This window comes from Zonotrichia albicollis, chromosome 1 (assembly GCF_047830755.1).
Source record: "Zonotrichia albicollis isolate bZonAlb1 chromosome 1, bZonAlb1.hap1, whole genome shotgun sequence".
Lineage (NCBI taxonomy): Eukaryota > Metazoa > Chordata > Aves > Passeriformes > Passerellidae > Zonotrichia > Zonotrichia albicollis.
The window spans coordinates 111,278,927-111,302,910 of NC_133819.1; the positions used below are offsets into that span (position 1 = coordinate 111,278,927).

Below are 23,984 nucleotides of genomic sequence, written 5' to 3' on the forward strand. Positions count from 1 at the left end.
TTCTAGCACTTGCTACACAATCACTTAGGCATTATAAAAGTGCTTACAGCTAAGGATGTCTTTCACAGAGGATGGAGTCCTTCTTCCTCTCTATTAATCTTATCTATTTTCCATCATTCTTGTGCATTGCAGAAATACTTCATGATGTGTTAACTTTATTCTTAACCCACAGGCACATTCCCCAAATGAAAAAAAGCCCCAGTCCTGCTGAAATCAGTGACAAAACTTCCACCACGTTCAGTGCAATCAGGACCTGCCCTGTTCCCCAGTCCCTCTCTTGGCTTCATGTGATGTGTGTGGTGTGGATGATATTTGCAGAGACATAAATATTGTCAGATCATCCACCAGTGCCAGGGAGGATGGTGTTTCACAGGTCCCAGCCCTTACTCGCACAAAAGATTACTTCATTTGCTGAACATAACTCAAGGAAACGTGTAAGCAAAATTTCTTCTAGAGGCCCATGTGGACAGGAAATTACATAAAAAATGTAACTCTTCTTTCGTAAACTGAAGAAAACAACCCACAGCATAAGAAATACTGACAGATTGATTGGTGCTGCTCCACTCCGTAATTCACTGCTTTCTTTGAGGCCATATAATAACAGTAGATTTTAGTCTGCTTTCCCCTCGGAGCGCACTGCTCGACAGAGCTGACCATGAGGTTTCCCTCAGCCTCTGGAAGCTGGGACTTGGCACTCATCCCCCCTGTTTTCTTCTGAGTCCAGTCTTTAACTGCATACCAAACAAGTGTCTGCCTTTGGTGCAGACAGAATTCCCAACCTGCCTCACTCATTGCCCCTTCATCTGTTTAAGTAGGAACCTCAGAAATACATCATAATCTACTGAGTCTTGCTTTTCTGTCTTGCTGGCATTCAGGTCAACTCTCCATGCCAGCCAGCACTTTCTACTTAAGGTCATTAGATTGCTTCCTTCCTGTTTGGCCAAATAAATTTCATGTTTTGTTTTGTATTTTGATTTCAAAGAGTTCTTTCACCTAATAATTCTCCATTTTTGCTTACCTTCTTTCTCCAGCAGTCAGCATAACATTTGCTGTGAAAGCCTTTTCTTAGTTTGTGCGACATTGTATTGAACTGTATCTTAAAAAATATTTGCCATACACTTCTGACTACCTTGCAGCCTCTAGAGGTTTTTAGACATAGTTTAAAAAGTATTTAATTAACTTAGCTCTTTTCAAATCATGGCTGGTATTACACATGAGCTCAGACATGGTGCAACGGGAAACAAAAATAAGAACAGGGATAAACCTGGACTGTGCTATCTCTCACCTCTCCAGAGTTTGCTTTAGACAGAGAAAATATTTCATATGGTATTCTCCCTTTCATATTTAACTGCACAGTCTTTGTTCACCTAATTTTTCCCTTGTTACATGAAAGATATTGAAAAATTTGTATGACAAGAAATATCCACATGAAAGGTCCCAAATATACCTTTGCCAAATGGGTTTTTTTGTTTAGTTGGTTTGTTTTTGTTTTGGTTTGTTTTTGTTTTTTTAATTCTGTTTTTGGAAAATCAAAGTTTGTTTATTCCAGCCAGATAGCTTCTGCTCCTCTGTATTTCAAAATAAGCACTCCGGCTGATAAATTAGTGAGTTTGTATCAAAATCTGTGGTCATGTGTGAGCTGGCCCAAAGAAAGCAGAACAAAGAATGGGAAGTCTCAGGATCTTTTGACTATAATATGATGTGTGGATTGGGTTGATATTAGTGTTCTTTTTATAAATAAAAGACATGATATGATAATTAGCAGATGCCCTCCTCTATTTGCTGAGGGCCCAGAGTATTCCTGACGACATCTTATTAATATCAGTGTTAATCACCATGTGTTTTGAGTTCCTGAACATTGTATGTATGGATGCTGATCATATTTGAAACCACTGATTACTTGATGTTTGCATTTAGTCTTTCTCTGCTCATTGCTTTGGACCTTCAGAATTAGAATGTGTTATGTAATAGAGATTCACTTTTTTTTTTTTTTTTTAATGTCATAGCCTCCTCCCTAAGTTTTATGGACACATGCAGTTTTGAACTTGAAAATATGTGTGGCATGATTCAAAGTTCAGATGATAACAGTGACTGGCAGCGTTTGTCTCAGGTTCCTGCTGGGCCAAATACTGATCACACCAATATGGGAGACTGCAAAGGTATGAGAAAAAAACTCTTATCTTTCTGGGAGGTGTTTTCTGCAGAGGCACGAGGGATTCCTTCAAGATTGGCCTTGTTATCTGTTTATTCTTTGACAAACTGCAGTTTATTTTTTAACTAAGCAGCATAAATCTACATACCTAGGGACATCATGTGATATGTTGATTTTCTGCTTATTTCAGAGGATCGAATGTCCTTATCTCTTTTGATCATTTTTTTGGTCTTAGTGTCACATCCTGTCATGTGAGTTATTTAAAGCATTGAAGCTGTGATACAGGCACACCAAATAGATTGCTGCTTTTCTCAATAATTGCTCAATAAGTCCTTGGACAGGAATAAGATTTTGAAATGTGTATTATCAGGGCTGAGATGAAAAATTAATTGACAATCTAGCTAGATGTATCTCAACCTGTCAGAACAGTCCAAGAGTTCAGGAGTTTAAATCAGTCCTCCAGGGTGTCAACTGTGAGTAACTGGGTAAAGGGCAAAAAGTCATGGTTTGGGTACAGTTTCCTAGAGGTAATTAAAACAGGACAAAAGCTGCAAAGAGAATAGTTCTACCTTTGGAAAAGGTGAGCAGGTAGCAGTCCTCAGTCAGAGATTTGTACAGGATCTACCTAACCCTGACCTGACTGTATCTTCTAGAGTTATTACGATACAGCATTAAGAAAGCCAGTACATCAGGAAAATTCTGTTTGCTCTCCCCTCTACTGCTCATTTCTTATTGACTTTTGGCAGATTCTGGCTACTTCATGCATTTTGACACCAGTGCTGGAGGAGAAGGAAGCACAGCTGTCCTGGAGAGCCGATTTCTGTATCCCAAAAGAGGTTTTCAGTGCTTGCAATTTTATTTATATAACAGTGGTAATGAGAATGACCGGCTGAATGTCTGGGTCAGGGAGTACACGCCAGCCAATCCAAATGGCACTCTGAGATTCATCAAAGAGATAGAAGGTATGGAATAAAATCGCATTTTGTTTTAATCTATCCTCAGTATTTTTCAAAGTACTGGGGAAAATTATTGTGGCAGAGTCACTCATTTCCTAGTACTGTTCTTTGGCTTCTTCTCTATCTATGTAATTGATTCATTGCTGCTGAAATTATACCTGATGGATCCTCAGTCAGCTGCTTTCCTATAATATAATAAATTACCACAAATTTCAAACTCTTGTATTATCAAGATAGTTTTCTCGCCAAACTAGCTAAAATTCCATGAGCAATCATTTTAACTGTTCTAGAATTGCTGGTATCAATAGCAGCTGATGAAGTCAGAATATTAGAGTAAATTACTATTAATAAGAAAGTATAATACAGAAATGGAAAGCATAAGTGCCCTGGAATATCTAAGTTAAAAAAAGAGAAATAAATTTAAATGACTTAACTGAAATATATCAGTAACAGATCATGATTTGAATTGTAGTTTGAAGAAGACTAAATTCTTGTGGTTTTAGGAGCCTATGGCCTACAGAATGATCAACTGAGGTCAGCTAATGGACAAGACCTCTTTAAGCTAGAATTGCCAAAGTCACCTTATGATTAAATTACTTTCTCAAATACTTAAGTATTATGTGGTCTCCATTTCACCCACACCAACTTCAGAAGGATCTGAGCAAGTTTTTTTACTAAATAGGTATAATTTCTGTCTCTTTTTGTCCCTTTAGGCTCAGCTGCTGCTGGTGCCTGGGGTTTTTTTCCCACTCTTCACCTCTATGGCTTCACCCTCTGTGCCCTCCGAGCTAACAGGCATCCTTAACCTAAGAGCTGCTAGGGCAGGTGTAGGCTTCACATCAGTCTGAGCCCTCCAAACTCTTTCAAACCCTGCTTTGATGCCAAGAGTAATTTCTCCAAACTTCAGCCTTCCTCACAAACATTCTTTTGTGTCTATTAGGCCCTATCTCCCATTCCTGCTTTCTCAAGTCCATAATTTCCTTTGAAGCCTCTGATCTCATAAGTGTGTCCAAAGAGGCACCCTATTTTGACAATCTGTGGCAAAACTTTTCAGAATGATTCAAGACCACTTTTCCACCAAGCTGATTCACTTCTCTCAAGTGAGAAGTTGCCCTCTCCAATGCAGTCAATAACCTGGAAGTAACAGTGACACTACAGCCCCTTCCATCCATGGTCTGACACCCTGGCTGAGGTGCTCATGAGTTGAACGATGATGCTCACATAGTTCAGTGGCTTAGGGACAATCCCTGAACCCTTCCCTCTGGTTTGTGGCAGCTGGAGATTTTTTAATTGCATGTATTACATGTAAAAATCCTTTAGATTATACTGAAGGCAATTTCATGGAAATCAGTTGTGTGCTTTTCTTCTTGTTTCTTGGGTAATTGTTTCCCTCCTAATTATAACAGCAACGAAAAATGTCAAGAAATTAAGACATATTTGAGATCCATTGTGCTGTGTTTTGGGTGTTAGGAGAGTGATGCAAGAGTTCTGTACCTGCTTATTCAATAAATGCAGCTGGTCTTCTGTGCAGATGAACTAAAACCAAGCCACAAAAGAAACTGTTTTGTTGAACATACTTTTAAAAAAGGGTGTTCTACTTTAATTGACCTCACAAGGCCCCTGTGCAGAGGTCTTTGCTTTTGTGTACACTGCTCTTGGAGTCAAGGGAATTTGCTAGTGCAGGCACTTTAGGATGCAGCATCAAACTTGCAGCAAGGTTCTCTTGCATGAAGTAGGTTTGCAAATGACTGGCTTTAATTTGACCTTAGTACCATTAATCATGTGATGGGTGAATAGTGCTTCTGCATAGGCAAGATTCCAAGAAGCCATTTAGAAATACAAAAACAAATGAATGAACTAGTCTTGTAGTTCTAGGTTCCCAGAATCCTCTGGAGCATTTTTTGTTGAGGCATGTTGTTGTTCAGTTATTTGAATATGACTTGTTCTGATTTTTTTTTCTTTTTAACAATACACGTGAAACTCGCTTTGTGGATTTAATATTCACAACTCCTGGATTAATTTAATGAAATTTTATTAAAAATGTAAAAGAAAAAGCAGTGTTATAACCCATCAACAAGTGCTATTGTGCATATTAATTCTGTTAAAATACTGTATTGAGCAAATATGATCTTGAACTGAAAAAGTAACATCTACAGAAGAAATATTCCACCACATCAGTGCCAGTGGAATTGAAAGATTCTTACACAGTGTTGGTATGGGGTTCACAGACTGTGCAGTGTTTGACTGTATTGCTGAGTCAGAAATCTCTACCCTTTTTTTCAGGTTCACCTGAGACCTACTGGCAGCTCCATCATGTTTCTTTGAATGTCACCAGTAAATTCCGGGTTGTGTTTCAAGGCGTGAGAGGAAGTGGCTTATCAAGTGGAGGCCTCTCTATTGATGACATCAACTTGTCAGAAACTCAGTGTCCCCACCATGTCTGGCATATCAGAAATTTCACACATCTCCTCAACACAAGTCCAGCAGGAAAAAAGGGAATAATATACAGTCCACCTTTTTATTCTAATGAAGGATATGCTTTTCAGGTCAGCTTGTATGTAAATGGTACCGCTGACAACCCATTTAATTTAGGAATATACTTGTCCTTGATTTCTGGAGCAAACGATGATCATCTGAAATGGCCCTGTCCATGGCAACAAGTTACCATGATCCTGCTTGACCAGCATCCTGATATTCGTCAACAGATGTCAAACCAAAGAAGTGTAACAACAGACCCTGGGAGGCTTTCAGGTTAGTTAAAATCAAACATGTAAAACACAACCAAAATACAAGGGGTCACATCTCCTCTTTGTTAAATTAATACATATATTTTAGCTTCTGGAATGTTTCATTGCAGCAACAATAATATTGATCCACAGACAAGAAAAAAATTAAAGCTACAAGCAAGTTAAGCTGGGACTCAGGATTTCAAAGTTGCATTTGCATAAGAAACAGGTGGATCATCTATTCCTAAAGTTTATTTCATATGCTCTGTGAGGATACATATATTTCTGTTTTAATGAGAATGGAAGTTTTCCAGAAGTCATGAAAAGAAAAATATGGAATTAACAATACAGGCAGTTTATAGCAGATAAAAGTGAAGCAACTATCAAACAAATCTCAGCCCTCCTTGTCAAAGGTACAGTGATGCCAGCAAAAGCCTCCAGATGGACAAAGTACTGATTCATATTATGTAATCTGTACTTGTTCAAGGTGTGAGAAGATAAGGGCTGCTGTCCACAATAACTTGGAAACGTGACAGTTGAGGTAAAAAGTAACTCTGAGAAATGATAGGAATCTCTACAGAGAGAGACATTAAAGAAAACACCCACATTCAGCATTGGATAAAGTTTGGATTTAAGTCATTATGGCTTTTGTCATAATGACATTCTTCTTTTTGCCAGAAGAAATCATCTCTGTCACTGAATTAGTTTTCTGACTAGAAAGGAAGTAAGGAAGATGCAAAACCATCCAATTCATATTATTATTTTAAAAACAGTATATTTTACATTGCATTTTCTGTGACACTGGCTCTACACGAAAACAAAGTGGGTAATCAAGAAAGACTTAATGTCCTCTCTGTAAATGACAGACACACCACCCCATGTCCTCCACAGATGTTTGTGAAAGCACATTTTCCTTGTGCTTTCTGCTGTTACAGCCACGGTGCCTTTTTCCTTCTCTGACCTTGTGGACATACAGTCTGTTTGCTCTCTGCTTCTTCTCTCTTGTTTGTACATATATTGTAAATAGTCCACGATTTCCAAGGGAAGCCTTGTAACACACACTTTTTATCTAACCAGAGAGGTGGTGGAGCAGGAAGATCTTTTCCCCCTCTGTCAGATTCTTTAATGGACAATCAGGCTCAGCTTTGAGCTTTAGAGCAGGGTTTGATGGAGCAGGCATCAGTGATTGTGATCATTTAGGTTGTTCAAATATATTGTGCCCCACATCTACTTCAGGAGGTGGTGTCTTTTGAGAAGCACTGCATTAACTCCTGTTATAGATGATTTATGTGCTACTTATCTTCTTGACCACCTCACTTTAACAAACTAAAAAGAAAATACAACAGGTTTTCAACTAGCTCTCCAATAACCTCACCTCCAGCAGGTTCTTTTCTCAGTACCTCAGGCTAAACCAAATAATTGAAGATCTCCATTGTCTTGTGCCTCTCATCAGTGGGGAATCCCAGGCAATTGAGGTTTCTGCTGAGACACAAATCCAGAGCAGTCTCACATTCACATTCTTTATTTCTTTTTTTTTTCCCCCCAGAATCCTCATCAAACTATACTTGGGATAGGCCAGATAAAGTAGGATCCGAAGCAACTTTTCCCAATGGAACTAAATACATGAGAGGTCCAGGAGTTGGAACAAGTGCATTTTTAACTCATGAGAGACTTAGAAGCCGCAACTTTATCAAAGAAGATGGTGTTTATATTCTTTTAACAATGGAAGGTATGTAAACATAGCTGTTACTCTTACAATGCAGCAAACAGTGTCAGATACCAAGTCACTAGTGCTGTAGTTGTAATACACGTGATGTACTTTGCACTTGAGCACTGTTTGAATTATACCTGTGTCTAAAGTCAAATCTGTGAATTTGTGAACAGGTACATACACAGTATAATTCCTTTATCTCATGTGAAGGTGTACAAAACAATGCTAATCCTGTGCAAATTAATTTGAATATATTAATTTGAATAAAACTATCTGTTTCTGGAAAAAATTCTAGAGGACATTTCCAAAATACATCATGCTCCTAAAATGCAAAAAAGACTGTTTATCTCTTAAACCTTTGGACAGGCTTACTGCTCTTTATTATTAAAAATTATCATTAGAATAAGAAGGAAAATAATGTGGAGCAAAGGCCTTATTGTCTGTGTGTTCACTGTGCAGATATATCACATCTCCTGTCAACTCAGCCGAGCATTCCACCCCCTCTTGTTACAACTGCAAGTGCCACCACCACCACCAAAGCTGGGCCTGGCCCTACTGCCACCACCAGGCCCCCCAGTGGCACTGAGATCACCGCCATCACCAACACTGGGCCTGGCCCTACTGCCACCACCAGGCCCCCCAGTGGCACTGAGATCACCACCACCACTGCATCCACCACCACTGCATCCACCACCACTGCATCCACCACCAGCACCACCAACCAGCCCGGAGATCCAGAGGTTCCGGCCTTCTGCCCAGACAACCCCTGTGAAAATGACGGTGTCTGCATCATAGTAAACAGAGCGCCCGTGTGCAGGTAACTGCCTTTGTTCACCCTCAAATGCTGCTTCAGGATGAGTAATGAGAGTTTCTAACAAAATAAATCTTTGCTCCCAGTGAAAGGAATGACAGACTGTAGCTGATTAAGGCAAGTATTTGCAACTGCTCCTGTGAGACTGAACTTATGGCCGATTTGGGCAACAAAGCTCCTAACCTCAGCATTTGATCATTTTGAAGTACTCTGCTTGACTCTCCTGTAAATTATATTTTAAATGTGTTTATTATTTTCAGTAATGTATTACTCCAGGTCTTTAGAATTCCCTATAGCAAAATGTAGAAGAGTTGAATGAATGTAATTGAAAGAAAAGAACATTTATATAATTAGAGTAGATTTGCAATACTTATCATGTAGGAAGCAGTGTAGACATTATTTTAAAATTTGATTCAGAAATATTGTACAGTGCAAATTATGACCATGAGTTACCAAACTGTAGTCGCTCGCCTTTGAAATCAGTAGTGAAAGCTGGGAATAAAAGATTGTTTGCCCTGAAAGAAGATTAATATCAACTTTTATTTAATTCTCTGTGGATACTTTTACGTAACCTACCTGCCTGATTAGCATTGTTCCAGCTCTCAAATAACCTCTGAGGCTGAAGACAGTAACCTTAGATGCTGTTCCAGGGCAGGTAGACTGGGGGAGTGCTGTGAGGAAAGTATAAAGGCCAAGAGCTACAGGAGTCCGGATGACTCATTAAATGTTATATATCCTCATTTAGAAACCTTTAAAAAAATAATTCTTGTGCAAGCCGTTAGAAGCAGGTCACAAATAGGAGTAAATGTCAAGCAGTTTTTCCAAGAAGACAAAAATAAAAAAAACATGCTCAATGTTATGCTTCATTTCAAAATTATGGGAAGAGAACATTTATTTTCTGACATTTCTGGACTCTTAGAAGCTTTAGTGCCTTTGCAACCTACTTTCTGTCCTACAGAAATGTGTGGCCAGCAGTCAGTTTCCACCCCAATTTTCTGTTGGGAAATGGATGGGAATGTGATACATCCCAGGTGACAAGCTGAGTCACCTGGAATCCCTCCAGTAGGCAATATCTTGGCAGTGCACTGCAAACTTGTTTTCAGGGCTGAGGTAGTCCTGAATAAATGGCTTAGACAGGAGCTAGAAAATCAATAATGAGGAATAACCAAGGTTAGAAAGATGGAGGTGGGCGTGCTGACTGTGGTGCTGGGGAAGGTGATGGAATCAAAGCCTGGAGGTTGTTTTCAGTCCTAAAGCTGGATGGCTGCTGGGCTGTGAATTTCTTTTCTTACCTGCTTGTTGGGTGAAGGCAGAGGCAGCTCTTACAAGTTCTTTAAATTTGAAAAGGAAAAAAAAAAGCTTCACAGATCAGCTGCATCCAAGTATTAAGAGTTCAAGAGGATCAGGAGGGCATTTAGGATTTCTGGCAAAAGCTCACTCTGAAGGCACAACCTGTGAAACATCAGGAAGCTGAAAGAAATACCTTTAGGTGTGTGAGGACAGTGGGCAACTCGGGCCACTAAGAAAACTTTAAAATAGAAATCCATTTTAAGATTATTTCCTTATGCTTTAGGATATAGAAATTACATCAGAGATGCCATTTTTTGGAAGTAGATCTTTTCACATCTTTAATATTTAGGTGATAATAAATGTTAGTTCTTTTGCTTTCTAGATGTCCAGCAGGTGACAACTGGTGGTACATGGGAGAAAAGTGTGAAAGGAAAGGCTCAACTCATGAAAATACTGTAATAGCTGTTTCTTCAACCATAGCTGTGTTTGTTGTAATGCTTATTGTCACCATCACAACTGCAGTGTGCCTTAAAAAGAAATACAAACAAGGAAAGGAGAATAAGGAGAGTGTGACTCTAGAAGAAGTAAGTATCTCACCTCTTTCAACAAATATAGACACATGCACACATATCTATGTTCACTAAAAAGCAAACAATCAAATTAAGTAAGAAGTAAATGGAAAATGTCACCTTTTTGAAGCCTAAAGACTACAGATTAAGAATTAAAGAGCTCCATTAAGTGAAACTAATTTATCAAACACCAAAATCCCACTTAATTCAAAATCTGTTCTCCTTTTCCACCCCCCTCCACTCTGCCCCAATGACAGCTTACATTGAGTGGGATAGTGTGAACATAGAGGTTCATTTCCAATTTGTAATTAAACCATGTTTTCTGCTCAGTAAACTTGTATATCATCTACTGCTGCCTGTTCTACTAAATCCTCCCCTGGATATGGTGCTAAAAAATGCATCGCAGGGTGTCAAAACAAAAAGCAAATCTAAAAAATAATTTTCCACATTCAAAGGCCATTTTTATGCAATGCATGAAGTAGCTGTGGAAATATTAACTTAAGAAAAGGTTAAGAAGAGAGCAGGTTAAAACTGTCTAGATGACAGGATCAGAAATGCCATGTACTGGACAGAAGCAGCATTTGGGCATGTTTTCACAGGACATTTCATGCAGTCTGAGACATAGGGACTCTAAGTAGAGGCTTGTCCTGGAAATAGCAAGCGTGACATGGTTTAGAGGGACTCACAAGGCACAGGAGAAATTTTGTAAACAAACTGAAGAGGAATATCCTTCCAGAAAGCAGAGTTCCATTTTAAATTTTGTCCTAATAGTCTCTGTGTGATACCCCATTGAGTTGAAGTACCTCTGTGCAGTGTCAGATACTTGACACTGCTACTTTATGACCATCCAATAAATAGTTTTGGTTTCTTTGCAAGTAATGCTCTTACATTATACACATGCTTCCATTCCCTATACACTTTTAAGATGTGGGTTTGGTTTTTTTCCCTCACTTAGACTAAAACATCCTTCTGAAGATAATGCAAACAAGCATCAAAGACACAAGATGAACATCACTGCAAAACCACAACTACGTCATCACTCTTTCTGCTCCTTTTATCTCGACCATCATGATAAAAGTTTGTAAAGTCTGGAAAATAATTCATCATCTGGATAAAACACTTTGCTAAAGTCAGTGGAGTGTCTGACACTGCTGTGTATCGTCATTCAATAGAGAAAAATGGAAATACATGGTGTGACACGGCTGCCTTGTCCTTCAAGTCTACCTAAACATGAAGAAAGCATGAAAACAGCATCTTGAATTTTAGTCAACACAGGAAAGTCTAAATTTGCTAAATATAAAATAAATATTATCATTGTACTGCTGTCTAAAATAAAGGGGAGCTGGACCCTGTGTCCACAGGATACCCAGCAAATCTCAGTCCTGCTGCAGCTGTCAGTCAGTAGTGTGAGAGTTTGTGAAGTGTGGGAGTATCTGGTTCATTTGTTATTTGGTTGTGATCTACTCACTGTAAAAGGAATAACAAGTAATGAGGAAAGTAATAAATGAATCTCACAGACACACATTAATGAGGAAGTCAAAGTAGAGATAATAATGAGGATCCAGAATGCTTCAGCCATTGATTGATGGTCGGTCCATTAGAGAAACTACTCAGGCAGAACTCTCAAGAATGTCAACCTGAACAATTATTAACTGATAGGAAGGGGGGAAATATGATCAACACGAGTGTTGTGGAAAAGTTGAGGCTGCTTGAGATACGGGCTATCAGAAAAGGCTTGTAGATTTTTGTAAAAATGACTCTGGGGTGTTTAGGGGAAGAATCAAAAGAAACAAAAAAAGTGGGAGAAAATGGGGCCAGAAACTGGAGAGACCTGCCTACAAAAGAGAGCTGGATGCCAATGGCCAGAGGAGACCACAGGTCTTGGGGCTCATGGATCTAGGTACTAGCACATGGAGGGACTTGCATGGGAGGGTCTGTGTGACAGGAGCTGAAGGAACTGTGGGTCACAGGGCTTGTAGATCTAAAGACCAGCAACTGGAGGGACTGGTATGTGTGTTTTGTATGTGTCTTGAAAGGTCCTGGTGCCAGCAGCAGCTGGAGGGATCAGGTTGTGTGCTGGCATGAAAGGGGTCTAAGTGCTGGCAGCTGGAGAAATCTGTGTGTTAATATTTTTTCAGTGAATTTAATTCTCTGTGTGTGTGTCTGTGTGTGTGTGCATAATTCACTAGCAAACTTAAAGCTGGACTTCCACATCTGGAGGACTCAAACACCACAGTGCCCTACCTGGCAAGCAGAAGGTGACTTGTATACCACTGCCAGAGCTCCCAAGCAAGGATATTGAGCAGGTGTAGAGGCCATGCTCACATTTAAGGCAACTGTGCACGTTTGAGTGTGTTTCTGGATGTGGGGAATGAGGGCACACATCTTTTCAACCAGAAAACCAGCATTTGGGTTTCCTGGAGGAAGAGGACAGAGCTGCGTGCCCTTCTCTGAGTTTGGGTAGCATTACAGAGGGGCTGTGCAGCCCATGCTGCTCTGTGTGTGTGTGTGCAGCAGCCTGAACCACCAGGCACTTCAGGGACCCCTGTGTGTGTGTCTCAGTGTGTCTTGGACGCAACCCTGCTGCCAGCCAGACCTGGGAGCAGCAGCCACATCCTTAGGACTGGGATGCAGAGATCACCTGGGACTATTCCTGGCTGAGCATGTTGGCTGGGGAGCTGGATCCTGGGTTTGGGAGGTGTAGCGGCTTCCTTAACACTCCTGGCAAACAGAGCTACGACTCAGTAGGATTTAGAGAAATAAGTAAGCATGGAAATAAAAGGGCCAGAGGAAGCAAAACGACCCTCCCTGAGGACCCTTTGCAGAGGGAGATGGCAGCCACCATGGGCACAAATCATCACATTTGTGGTGTTTTGCAGGGGACTCTGAGAGACAGGAGTGCCTGTAATGGAAATGTCAGGTCACACCAGATGGTTGGTAGACTGGTATGTGAATGTGTTCACATTTAAAGGTCAGCAGCTACTTTGATTGCCTGGGATGGGTGTTGATGATTTTAACATTTGTCATGCAATTTGCCCTAACTCTGGGCAAGAGCAGTTCAAATGTATGGAAATTTGATGAGGGAGCAAGTCTTCCTCTGAATGCTACTGCACAGCACAAAGCAACAAATGTGTATTCTTCTGTATCAATGCTATATATGTAGTCCTTCTCTGATTCATATTCTCTGAAATGTAGTTGTATTTAAAGCATTCATAGCTGGATTTATTAGCTTTTGTTGGAATCCAAAGATTCATGAAAACAGCCAGACAAAATTAACAAAGATTTGTCAGAGCTAACAAACATCCTGGATAGGAAAATACCCTACTATAGCTGTCTTAAAATAACTTTCCTATTTCCACATGTCTTCATCAGCAGTTTTCATGCAAATAATCCTCCAAATGCGCCTTCAATTAAGATATGCACATAGATTTACATGGAGTTAAGAAGACACAAATGAGACTGTTCATAAATTCAACCCTGGCTACAATCCTTAACATTATAAACTGTGAGCATTTTATAATTTCAAATGTGAAGTACCAGATTTGTGACAGTGGAGATAATTTATATTATTGAAATCCAGATTACATGAGATACTTACCTGTACTTTCATCAGAAGAGAGCTTAATATGCAGAGCAGTATTACAATATGATTTCAATACATTGCAGAAGATACAAATTCCATAGGGTATATCCTGAAACGTTAAATGTTCATGGGAAAAAAATCTTAAGCTTCTGCTTATTCATTTCAAATGGGAATCAGTGAAGAGCATGATTTAAAACTGAATCTCCCAGTCCCAGTGTGAACAACTCACTTTTGTAGAGCCAAAAGAGAGGCTTTTCAATGTCCTTAACTGACCTAAAAATACTCAAGAAGAGTATTTGTTTCCAATTTTACAAAGCAGAAAAATTACTCAGGAAATGCAGAATGAGATTAAATATTACACTTTTTTGTTTATCACAAAAGTTACTAGCCCAAGTTCCTGAACAAATACATTTTTCTTCAAAAGCTCTATCACAAATGACTTAATGATCTTAATTTTGGAGAGGTACATTTTACACATTTACAGATAATATGGGTACTTATCCCAGGTCAGATACTGTGTTGGCTGGTCAGAGAGCTATATGTGGGCTTGCAGCCTGGGTGGGTGCTTACTTTATTTTCCTGGAGCACATTAATTCACAGAAAATTTTACTAAAAACTTCACTGTAGAAGTCTCTCTGTAAAATCACTGAGATGTTACTGTGACAGTAAACACCACCAGTGTTAAATCTGCCCCAATCCATTTATCTTTCCTGTCCTCACACTGTAGTGATTCAGGTTGATTTGCAACAAGGATTTACTCTGCCCACATGCCTGCTCAGGCACATTCCACTCTCCACACACCAGGACTAGTGTGAAAACCCTATAACTGTGTTCTCACAATGTGCAGTACAAAGGTTTGGGCTGTGGACATTGTCTCCTTGGGTTGCCAGCTCTGTTCCTGTTCCACATTCAAGAGCATCTCTAGCAAAGACCCAGACCTAAGTGAATGTTTTCTTCTCTGCTCCTCCTTTTCTGGGCAGATTTGCTTTACAGCTGGACCCAGCAGAGTATGTGCACATTGTATCCAGAACTGTGGGCATGACTCATTCCCCACTGCTGAGCCTATCAGGAGTCACAGCATGGGCTTAAAAATAAACTAACTCCAACATTCAAGTCAGTGGCTCAGGTGTGGAATGATAAAGAAAGAAAAACACCAAAACGTGGGTCATCATGCTAGCTACCTCTTGGTCTTTCTTCAAGAATCTCAGCACTTTTAATCCTGCTACCTACTATCTATGCTGAACAGCATAGGAAGCCTCCTGTTCTTGATTCAGGCAAACCAACTCACTGCTATTTGCATCACACAGAGTAGCTCTGCTCAGTTTAGCTTTTGCACAAGTAGCAAATTACTGAGTCATAATGTCTCAGTCTGGCTGGCACAGCATTGTCTAAATGCAAAAAGAGACTGATCCTAGACACCAGCCTGTGGGATTCACATTTCCTACATCCTCCTGGTTCAGCCGAGTGTCAGGTGTCTTGTGCCACCCACGCCACGCGGACACAGTCCCTGGGTGCAGGGCAGGAGTCCATGACTTGTCGGTTTTTTTTAGGTGCAATTCAGAACAGAGAAATGGCTTTTTCCCTTTTTATGTTCCCCACAGGTCTCTTAATCCACTGCTATTAAAACTCAGGGGCTTTTCCTAAGACACAGATGCCATCAGTTGAACTACCTTTGACTCTGATAAATATGATTTGAATTCTCCTCTCTTCTTGGAGTGCATTTTCAAGCTATCTTTGGGGCTGGTAGTACAGACAGTTATGTCTCAAAAGGAGAAGATAACCAACAATTAAACTGCCTTTTCTGAAACAGACAGTGCTTTTCTAGAGTTATTACCCAGAGACTTTTGTAATATTGATGCAGTAATGGCAAAACACCTGTATTTTGCTCTGTGTTATGAAATGATGAAGAAATACATGGTGATGTCATTTTCCCACTTCTTTCAAATACATATATTCTGATTTATTGCAAAAGAAAACTCCAAAGTTGAGATTTAAGGATTGTATCATGCAAGAAGATTATTAAATTTTGCAGCAGACAGATTCCCTGTGATTGCTCTCCTTGTCTTCTCCCTCTTCTAAGCATCAACAGAAATAACTAGGAAAAACCAATGACCACAACAACTCAGAGTGATTACTACTTAGACCAAATACACTCTAACTGGTATCGTAAAGGCTGCAGACAAGTTTACATTGGAGTTCTTTTGCTCATAAATTCCTAAAATTCTACTGGAGATGAAAATTTCCATGCTTGATCTATGCCTTTGACTTCACCTGCTGTGGAAACAAAATAGCATCAAAGAAGTTTAACTGGAATGTCAAGAACTTAAAAGAACAAAACCAAGCCTTGTTGTTTCCCAAGGTTGCAATGCTTAATCCTACAATACATAAACATGGTCACTATTCCAATGCAATACTCATGGGAAAAAAGACCTGTGTGCTCTTTATGAGATTTGAATCTTATCTCTAAACCATTTGATGGAATACTTTGATTAACTTCTTAATGATAACCTTTCTACTTCACAGTTAGCAATATGTAACTAGAACCAGCCACCGTCTTCTGCTAGGGCTCTGTATATGTGCACTTGCCCTTGATTTTTTATTTTAACTCCATCTGGATCTACAAAGTCTACGATACAAAAAAGCCGCATCCAAACTTTCCAGAGGCACATCTCCCTCTCCATCTGTACTTCCCCCCCCAGCCTTCTCATCATGTTGTGAACACTTGGCTTTGCAGGCAGCTTTCACTCATGTAAATGATATTTGCTTGTTCAAAACAGAACATTATAAATTACATAAAAGTATCATTGCAACTCCAGTTTTGCTTGTTAAGAAAGCTATTCGTTTATTGAGTTTGGTTGCTATTAAGTTGTTTAATAAAATTTGTTTATTAACTGTGGAAGGAATCTCTATTGCTCCTTAGAAGAGTCAGGTTTCATTCTGGCAGCTACTGTCATGCTTTCATCACCAGAAAAGATTTTCCAGTGTAAGCAGGAGGTAAGGAGAGAAAAAGAAAATTAAAGGGTTGCCTTGACCAAAAGAAAAATATCCATACTTAAGCCTTAACAGGTGCAATTGGAAGAATGGAAAAAGAAAAGCTGCTGGGATAACATAGTATGAATTTTCTTAAGGGGAAAAAAGCTCTAAGCAAAAGAAAGAAACTTTAATTGAGACAGTGAATACCTGCTATGGGCTACTGCATGATAGTCCATCTTCAGGCCATGTCTCCCAAACACACTCCTCCTACTCAGCAGCCCACCCTTTGCTCTGCTTTTCACAGGTTGCCAGCTCACAGCAAGATCAATTGCCTCTAGGTGTGTCCTTTTTAAGCTATTTCCATCAGCTTACAGCAATGCCCATGTCTCTCAGAGGTGAGACCTCCAGCTGCCCAAATCCCAGGGCTGCAAAGCCTCTTTAGGCAGCTCTCTCCCTTGGGAAGATCTGGGAAGCTGACAGACAGGGAGGTGCAGAGCTGGCATAAGCAGCACACAAACCAGACTTATCCACTGGCAGCCGGAAGACTGAGGGAAAACCTGAAAACCCTTTCTATGGACAAAGCCAGTGGTAGTACCTTGTTGTGCCAGCTCTGCTGAGTCCCTGTGGAGGGCTCATCCCTGCATAAGATGCAGCTGGGAGCAATAAATAAAAGTGGTTCTTACCTTGCAGGATTTGCTGGGGGAACTGGTGGAAGCCGAATCTCAGTTTCACAGAGACACTGAAGACTGATTTTGTCCTGCTCCCTTGGGAGGGCAGTCACCATCTCACATCCAGTACCCCTTGCCAGGAAGCCACTCTGGCCCTTCCCAGCACCCTGACCCACACTGGCTTCCCTGGCCAGGTCCCCACAAGGCCACATGGTAAAAGTGACTGCAAATCAATTTGATTAATATCAAACCTCCACTGGCTATAGCCTGTCCATGGAAAATCTGAAGAGCTCTGTCAGCAACCACCTTACTCCCAGGAGTGTATCCTGAGCTTTGGAAGAAATTTGAGTTTCTGAGAAATACACATTGCCACAGATACATTCATTTTGAGTGCAGTCCCAGCAGCCTCTAAGACATTTTTGAAGTGAAATGTGGGGGAAGGAGAAAAAGAGGTTTATTTACTTTTTATTCCCCCGGGGGTTGAAATGAGAAAGCCACTCCACCCTTTGTGTTAAGAAAGTAATAAAAATGTTTTTCTTTACTCCATAATAATACCTGGGTGCCTAGATCCAGTTGTGCTACTTGTTTTCCTAAAAGCAAGCCATCGGGGCTTCCACTTGCCTTGATTTACGTCTGTATCTGCACAAAACCACTTTGCAGGTGTGCCAGATTGCTCTCAGATTGGCTGTGGTCAGGCTCTCTTGTGCATTTGCTTTCTCACTTATTTCCCACAACACTTCAATGATCTGGAGGACTAGGATAGGCTGGGTTAAAATTATTTTGTTCTTTTCCATTCCACAAATATTCTTCAACTATAAAACACTTCCCTACTTCTTATTAGGTGTCATCAAAACCATTTGGAGGCTTTGTAACCCAAGCCCTCATGGGCTGGGGTGCAGGAGCTCAGGTGCAATGGGTGCTGGCTGATGCTCATGGGTGCACAGTGTGCAGCCCCCTGCACCACAAGAGGGTTTTAAAGCTCAGAAGATGGAAAGTTTTATATCTTTGATATGCAAGGCTGAGCATCAGTTTTTTAATCAGCAGTTACAGCTGCTGTCAACTGCCTTGCTGGCAGCCCCCTGCTGATGGTGGAAGTGTTTTAGGCAATGTTTCACAATACAAAGATCACCTCTTAAAGGGAAAAGCAGAGCACTTTGCCATCTTCCAGCCTTTTGCACACTGATTTTATAGCAATGGGAAAACCAAAAGAGGCTAATAAACAGTAGAGAAATCCTGACCTTTGCCACCATTTTATTCAGCATCCATGCAAATGATTAAACTGTGCTGAATAACTGGTGCAGTATCTGGGAGTACATGACTCCCCTTAGTTTATTAAACAGGAGTGCAGGAAACCCTTCTTCCCCACTACTTTGTCTTTTGTCACAAGAGGTGCTGAAAGCATTTGAAATTTCAGTGGCTACTGGTGAAGTAAAATATTTTTTGGACATCTCTCTCAAAGGTCGCTGTGTAAGACATAGCAGAGCACTCCCAAGGGTCCGGATCATCTCAGATGGAACCACATATTAGGAGGATTACCCTTGCCAAAGATCTTTTCCCATCTGTAGAAAGGTTTATTTGTCAATAAACCTCAGATTTCAGTGATATCTAAGAGCAGAGCAACTCCATACAAATTTTTATGGAAGGGAAATGTGCATTTCAGCAGCCAGTCCCCTAACTCCTCTCCATGGATGTGCAAAAGAAAGGGCAGGAGGAGCATTGTGGTCACCTCCTTCAGGTTCAGGGACTGCAGTGAAGGTCCAGGCCTCTGAACTGGAATTAGGGATAGTCATGAAATATTTACTTATGATGCTGGGCTAACTGTCCCAGTACACCAGAGTCTTGATACTTCCAATCTCTGGTAGGAATGAACATGAATGAGATGAATATTCTAGCACTTGCAAAGTAGTTTTACAATTAATTACCCAAATACTTCTGGGAAATGGGAAATCAGTTTCCTCATTTATTGGAAAGAGTTAAATCAATACTATTAGGAGGCTTAAGGAACAGCACAGAATAAATTCCTGCCAAATCAGATTGAGAAAAGGCAACCCACCGGTACCTGTTTGCTGGTCTGACATTTTGCTGCCCAGTGGTGGTGTTTAGCCTAGCAGTCACAACCAGGGAAATGCCACCTGTGGGGAGCAAACCCAGGACCTGTGCCAGTGCTGCTCTGCCATGGCCACAATCATTGACAAGACACTCCTTTCCTCCTGGTCTCCAAAATCCCACAGTTGCTAGATGACATTTCTCAGTAGCTGGATGAAGGTGGTGGCACCAGGAGTACCAGGAGTCCCTGATGATGGGTCAGGGGATGCTAACCCTGACCTTGCTAAATCCAAGGAAGTGTGGGACTGCGGTGTCAAAAGATGAAGCTTTCCAGGCAACTGAATGACATTTACAGAAACTTTTATATGCAACCACCTGATCTTTGTAGTAAGTATTTTTTATTCAGTGTTTTCTAAGCTCCTTCACTGTGAAAAGAGGAAGATGCCTTTGACAGTGTTCCAGGTATGTTGAGAAGTGTCAAAGCTTTTCCTGTTTTCAAGTAATAAAGATCAAAACTTACAAAATTTAAAACACTCGCTTAAACCTTGTAAATACCTTGAAACATCTTTACTACATATTTATTCCTACTTTTATTTCTTTCATTATTCAAAAACACAGCTTCCATATAAATGTCATAAACATCCCATGTGCTTCAGCTTAACAGGAGAAAATTGTGAGCAAATCAAATCAACATTTTTCATGATTCCATGTACAGGAGCCTGCCAGGCTTCACCAGGATCTCCAAAAGCACAGGTTCAGGCAATGGAAAGAAGACAAAGCATTAGAGAAACATGTGCTTAAGCCTTAAAGAAGTTCCCAAAGTTGAAAAGTTCTGATTACAGAATTTTAATTTGCTTTTTTTTCCCCCAGTATTTCCTCTCTAGAATGCTCCTGAGTCTTTGCAAGCTTGGAAATCTTGTGCCTCTAATTAGCTTCTAAACTGCTTAATTACTTGTAAGGTTGTACCAACAGTTTTGGTGTGTATTGTGATTGCAATTTTCATTTCAGTCTCAAACTGGAAGGAAAAGAAACAGAAGCTGGCATTTCTCAGGTCAAGACTGTTAAAAAGTATATATAAAATAACTAAGTCTTCTTAAGCAAAGTTTATATTAAGCAAAGTTTATATTACTACTGTATTATTGCATACCTAACACTCCTCTAGATAATAGTACAGCACAAGTGGGTACTAAAGGCATCCTCAGAAATTCTACTGTTTCAATAAATGAGACAGAAATGCTCAAAATGTACTTTCCTCTAATTAGAGTTCTTTCTTCAGAATCCTCCCAGAATAAATATTTAAAATTTTTAACTTAAGATCTCGTTCCATACTTCAAAGAATCTTGCCTATGTCCCACCTAGTTTTGCATTCATTAAGGGACCAGTTTCTGGTTTTATTAAAGCTTTAGTAGGCAGTTCTTTGGAAAGCAGCAGATCCATTAGCATGTCATTGAGTGCCATTAGACACCTGCTTTGAACTTCCATGGCTCCATGTGTGCTACTTCTGGGTACCCAGCCAGGCAATGCAGGTGCTGAGCAAGTGCTTTGGACAAGGGGTTATTGGCCAACAGATCCCACCTGTACTGACAGGGTTAAAATGCCACAGCAGGCTCCTGGGGAGGAAGATTTTCAAATTGCCCTCTTGAGGAGAGAAACCACATACCCAAAGGATTTGACAAGGCTTATTCTATTTTTTAAAGCAAGTTATCAAATATTTGATTGAAACTCTGCAAAGAAACAAAGAGCTTGATTTATGTAAGGAAGCTGACACCTCTGCCAGGAGCTGCTCTGGAGCAGGCTGGAGTCTGCAGCTAATGTAACTGAATTATCGGTTCTGAAAACAAAGCACTTAGGAATGAAGTCACAACTGAACAGCAACCATGATAGCAAGTGACAGAAGTAGAATAGTTCCATCAGCTTTGGAGATGAAGTGGAGCCCATTGGTGAAATCAGCGGGTGTCTCACCCGAAGGAGCAGCGCAGGATTAGACGCGATTGCGCATTGTGCCAGCGCTAGCTAGAAACATAGAACAGATGTCAAGTAAATAGGGAAGTCTGGGACAAAACAGAAATAATTGTAAAAATGTGCCCAAGGATAAAATAAATTGATCCTAAGACACTAACAAACATTCTTGTATAAGGCAAAATGAGTCTTTGTACTGGGTTGGCTTTTATTTTCTTGCTAATATTGCATAACAGAGCTACGCTGGCATGATGAGGAGGGGGGATAATAAAATAACTTATCAATGCACTATTAACTCTACACGCTCTTACCTAATAATAAGATATTGATGTCTCCTTTAATGCATGCCCCATTGTTGAGAACATTCTCATTACCCTGCAGAGGCATGCAAAAAATGGCTTTTTTAATATACTCATGGCCATGAATGTTTGGTGCTAAAGGCTTGCTTAAATGGTCAAAGATACCCTATTTAAGAAACAACAAACACTTACATTGCACATTACCAACATTAAACGCAATCTCATTATCCATTAGCCAGTATTAGAGCAATTTATATCTTACTTTGGTTTGAGTCTTGCAGAATTTCTTGATGTTTGTCACATCATCAGCTGGGAATGTGGGTGCTATTTCTTTGCTCATCAGTTTGATATTATTAGGAAGCATTATTGTCCTGGGCATTTTCCTGCAGATGCAGAGAAATGTCATGAGATTAAGTATTAAATAAATACTGGACCATTGTTTTACACAATACAAAAAAGAATTCAAAGAAATCATTAGGTTTATCCATTTTATTATGGCTCAGCAAGGTAAATCCACACTGCAAGAGGTTTCAATGAAGTTCCAACATCAGCCCCTGCAAGGAGGGCTCATGGAAGAGTAGGGACACAACAGGGGGCATCAAGTTGTTACTGGGAAGAGCCCAGGGCCAGGTAATGGGAGGAAATTTGTCAAAGAGGAGATGGTATTAGGTGGAAAGGGGAGCTGTCAGCTCCAGTGGTGGTGTAGCAGCCATCTCCAACAGCTACAGGCCAGGCCAGCCCCTGGCTCTGAAACAGTGGGAAATTTTTAACTGTTTGGTAAATGCCAGTCCCTGCCATGGGACACCAAGCTCCTCTCAAGCCAGTGCTGATGGCAGCCTCTCCTGCTGCCATGCCTGCCCATGCAGAGTCTTATGACTGCTTATTCCTCCTGCACACTGGCCAAAAGAAATTGCCTTTTCTGTAAATACCTTCCACATGATATCTGTAATATTGTAAGCAGACCACGTGCTCTTGATACATGGGGTATTTGGATATTTCCTCACTGAGGAAGAAGAGGATGAATGGCAATTCTGGCAGCTACAAAATGGTAAGTTGAGGAAAGGAGGATGCAATGGCTCACAGGTTGCCTATATTTCTGTTCCAGTACCTGTTCCAACCTGAGCTACAGCCAACACCTTAAAGGTGTATCAGGACACCAGGATCTGAAGAGATATCTGCTTGGAATGCCTGCTCTCCAGTGAGGGACAGCAGCTCCCACAGGACCAGACCAGGCAGTGGGCACCCAGCGAGACCAGTGCTGCCAGCAGAGCAGGGGGAAATGCTGTATTAATTTTTGCCAGTAATACTTTCTGGGTAAGGAAACCCAACAACCAGTGCATATTGCCTTTTATACAGTTGAGAGACAAAACACAGACCAAGTTACAACAAAGCTTAAATCCAAAATAATTACATTTTGTCACAATTCCTTCCACACAGTCCAAGCTACCAAGGAAGCGAGCTGCCAGCACCCAAGGAGAGACATGATTTGCTCCATGGCTCCTTTCAATCCCACTGCAAAAGAACTTCCAAATGTTTGAAACAGCAAGCAAGTAAATCTTTTAATGCTCTCCGAAAAGCAATCAGCTCACCGAACGCATCATTCAGCAGCCTCTAATATAAAATAATTAAACCATGAAAAGCTGCTGCAGTAATCTTACTTAAAAATCCTAAATTCCTTTACATTTTGAGGATCTGATGGCACTGACTCCCAGTCAGACACACAGAGGCAGGGCAGAGACTGCGGGAGCTTCTCACAGCCTGAGCAACCTCTTCCACTCCTTGAGCAGAGGCAGCTTAACTTTATGAAGATTTGTTGTTGCAGCACAACTATCCAAGAGATACAGCTAAATCCAAATTCATTTCATTTCCAGCCAAATTATGTTTTGATGCAGGTCACTAGAAGCTAATCTTTCATCTCTGGTTTTCATACATGAAAATGACAAGGAAAAGAATTTCAGATTAAGCAGCATTTATCATACTAAATAGAATTAAATCAAATGGAAAATTGCATAAAGAAACTCAGTTAAAACAATTAAATTAAAAAGCCTTTAACCTGTTTGAATGTAATCTTTGATTTTCTCAGAAGAGGAGAGAACCTTATTATTAAGCAACTTAAAAGGGATCCTGGATTACCCTTTCCCCACTTCCTTGCTCTTGAACTGTCAGTCTGTCTTCAGGAGCAGACTTTGCTTTCTATCTATCAGGCAAGTTCACTTGCTTGTTCTCACATGCCAGAAAAAC

The 23,984-nt window shown here is 40.4% G+C and overlaps 1 protein-coding gene across 1 annotated transcript in view; it reads left to right on the forward strand.

The window, feature by feature from the left end:
- The window catches only part of MEP1B (meprin A subunit beta), a 38,141-nt gene extending 21,613 nt beyond the window's left edge, over positions 1–16,528 (forward strand). Inside the window, exons 9-15 of the mRNA XM_074550010.1 lie at positions 2,007–2,159; positions 2,899–3,114; positions 5,392–5,859; positions 7,381–7,563; positions 8,005–8,362; positions 10,029–10,230; positions 11,171–16,528. Coding sequence (XP_074406111.1) covers positions 2,007–2,159; positions 2,899–3,114; positions 5,392–5,859; positions 7,381–7,563; positions 8,005–8,362; positions 10,029–10,230; positions 11,171–11,188 — 1,598 coding nt within the window. The 3' untranslated portion in view covers positions 11,189–16,528. The remainder of the gene's footprint in view (positions 1–2,006; positions 2,160–2,898; positions 3,115–5,391; positions 5,860–7,380; positions 7,564–8,004; positions 8,363–10,028; positions 10,231–11,170) is intronic.
- Positions 16,529–23,984: the final 7,456 nt, after the last annotated feature.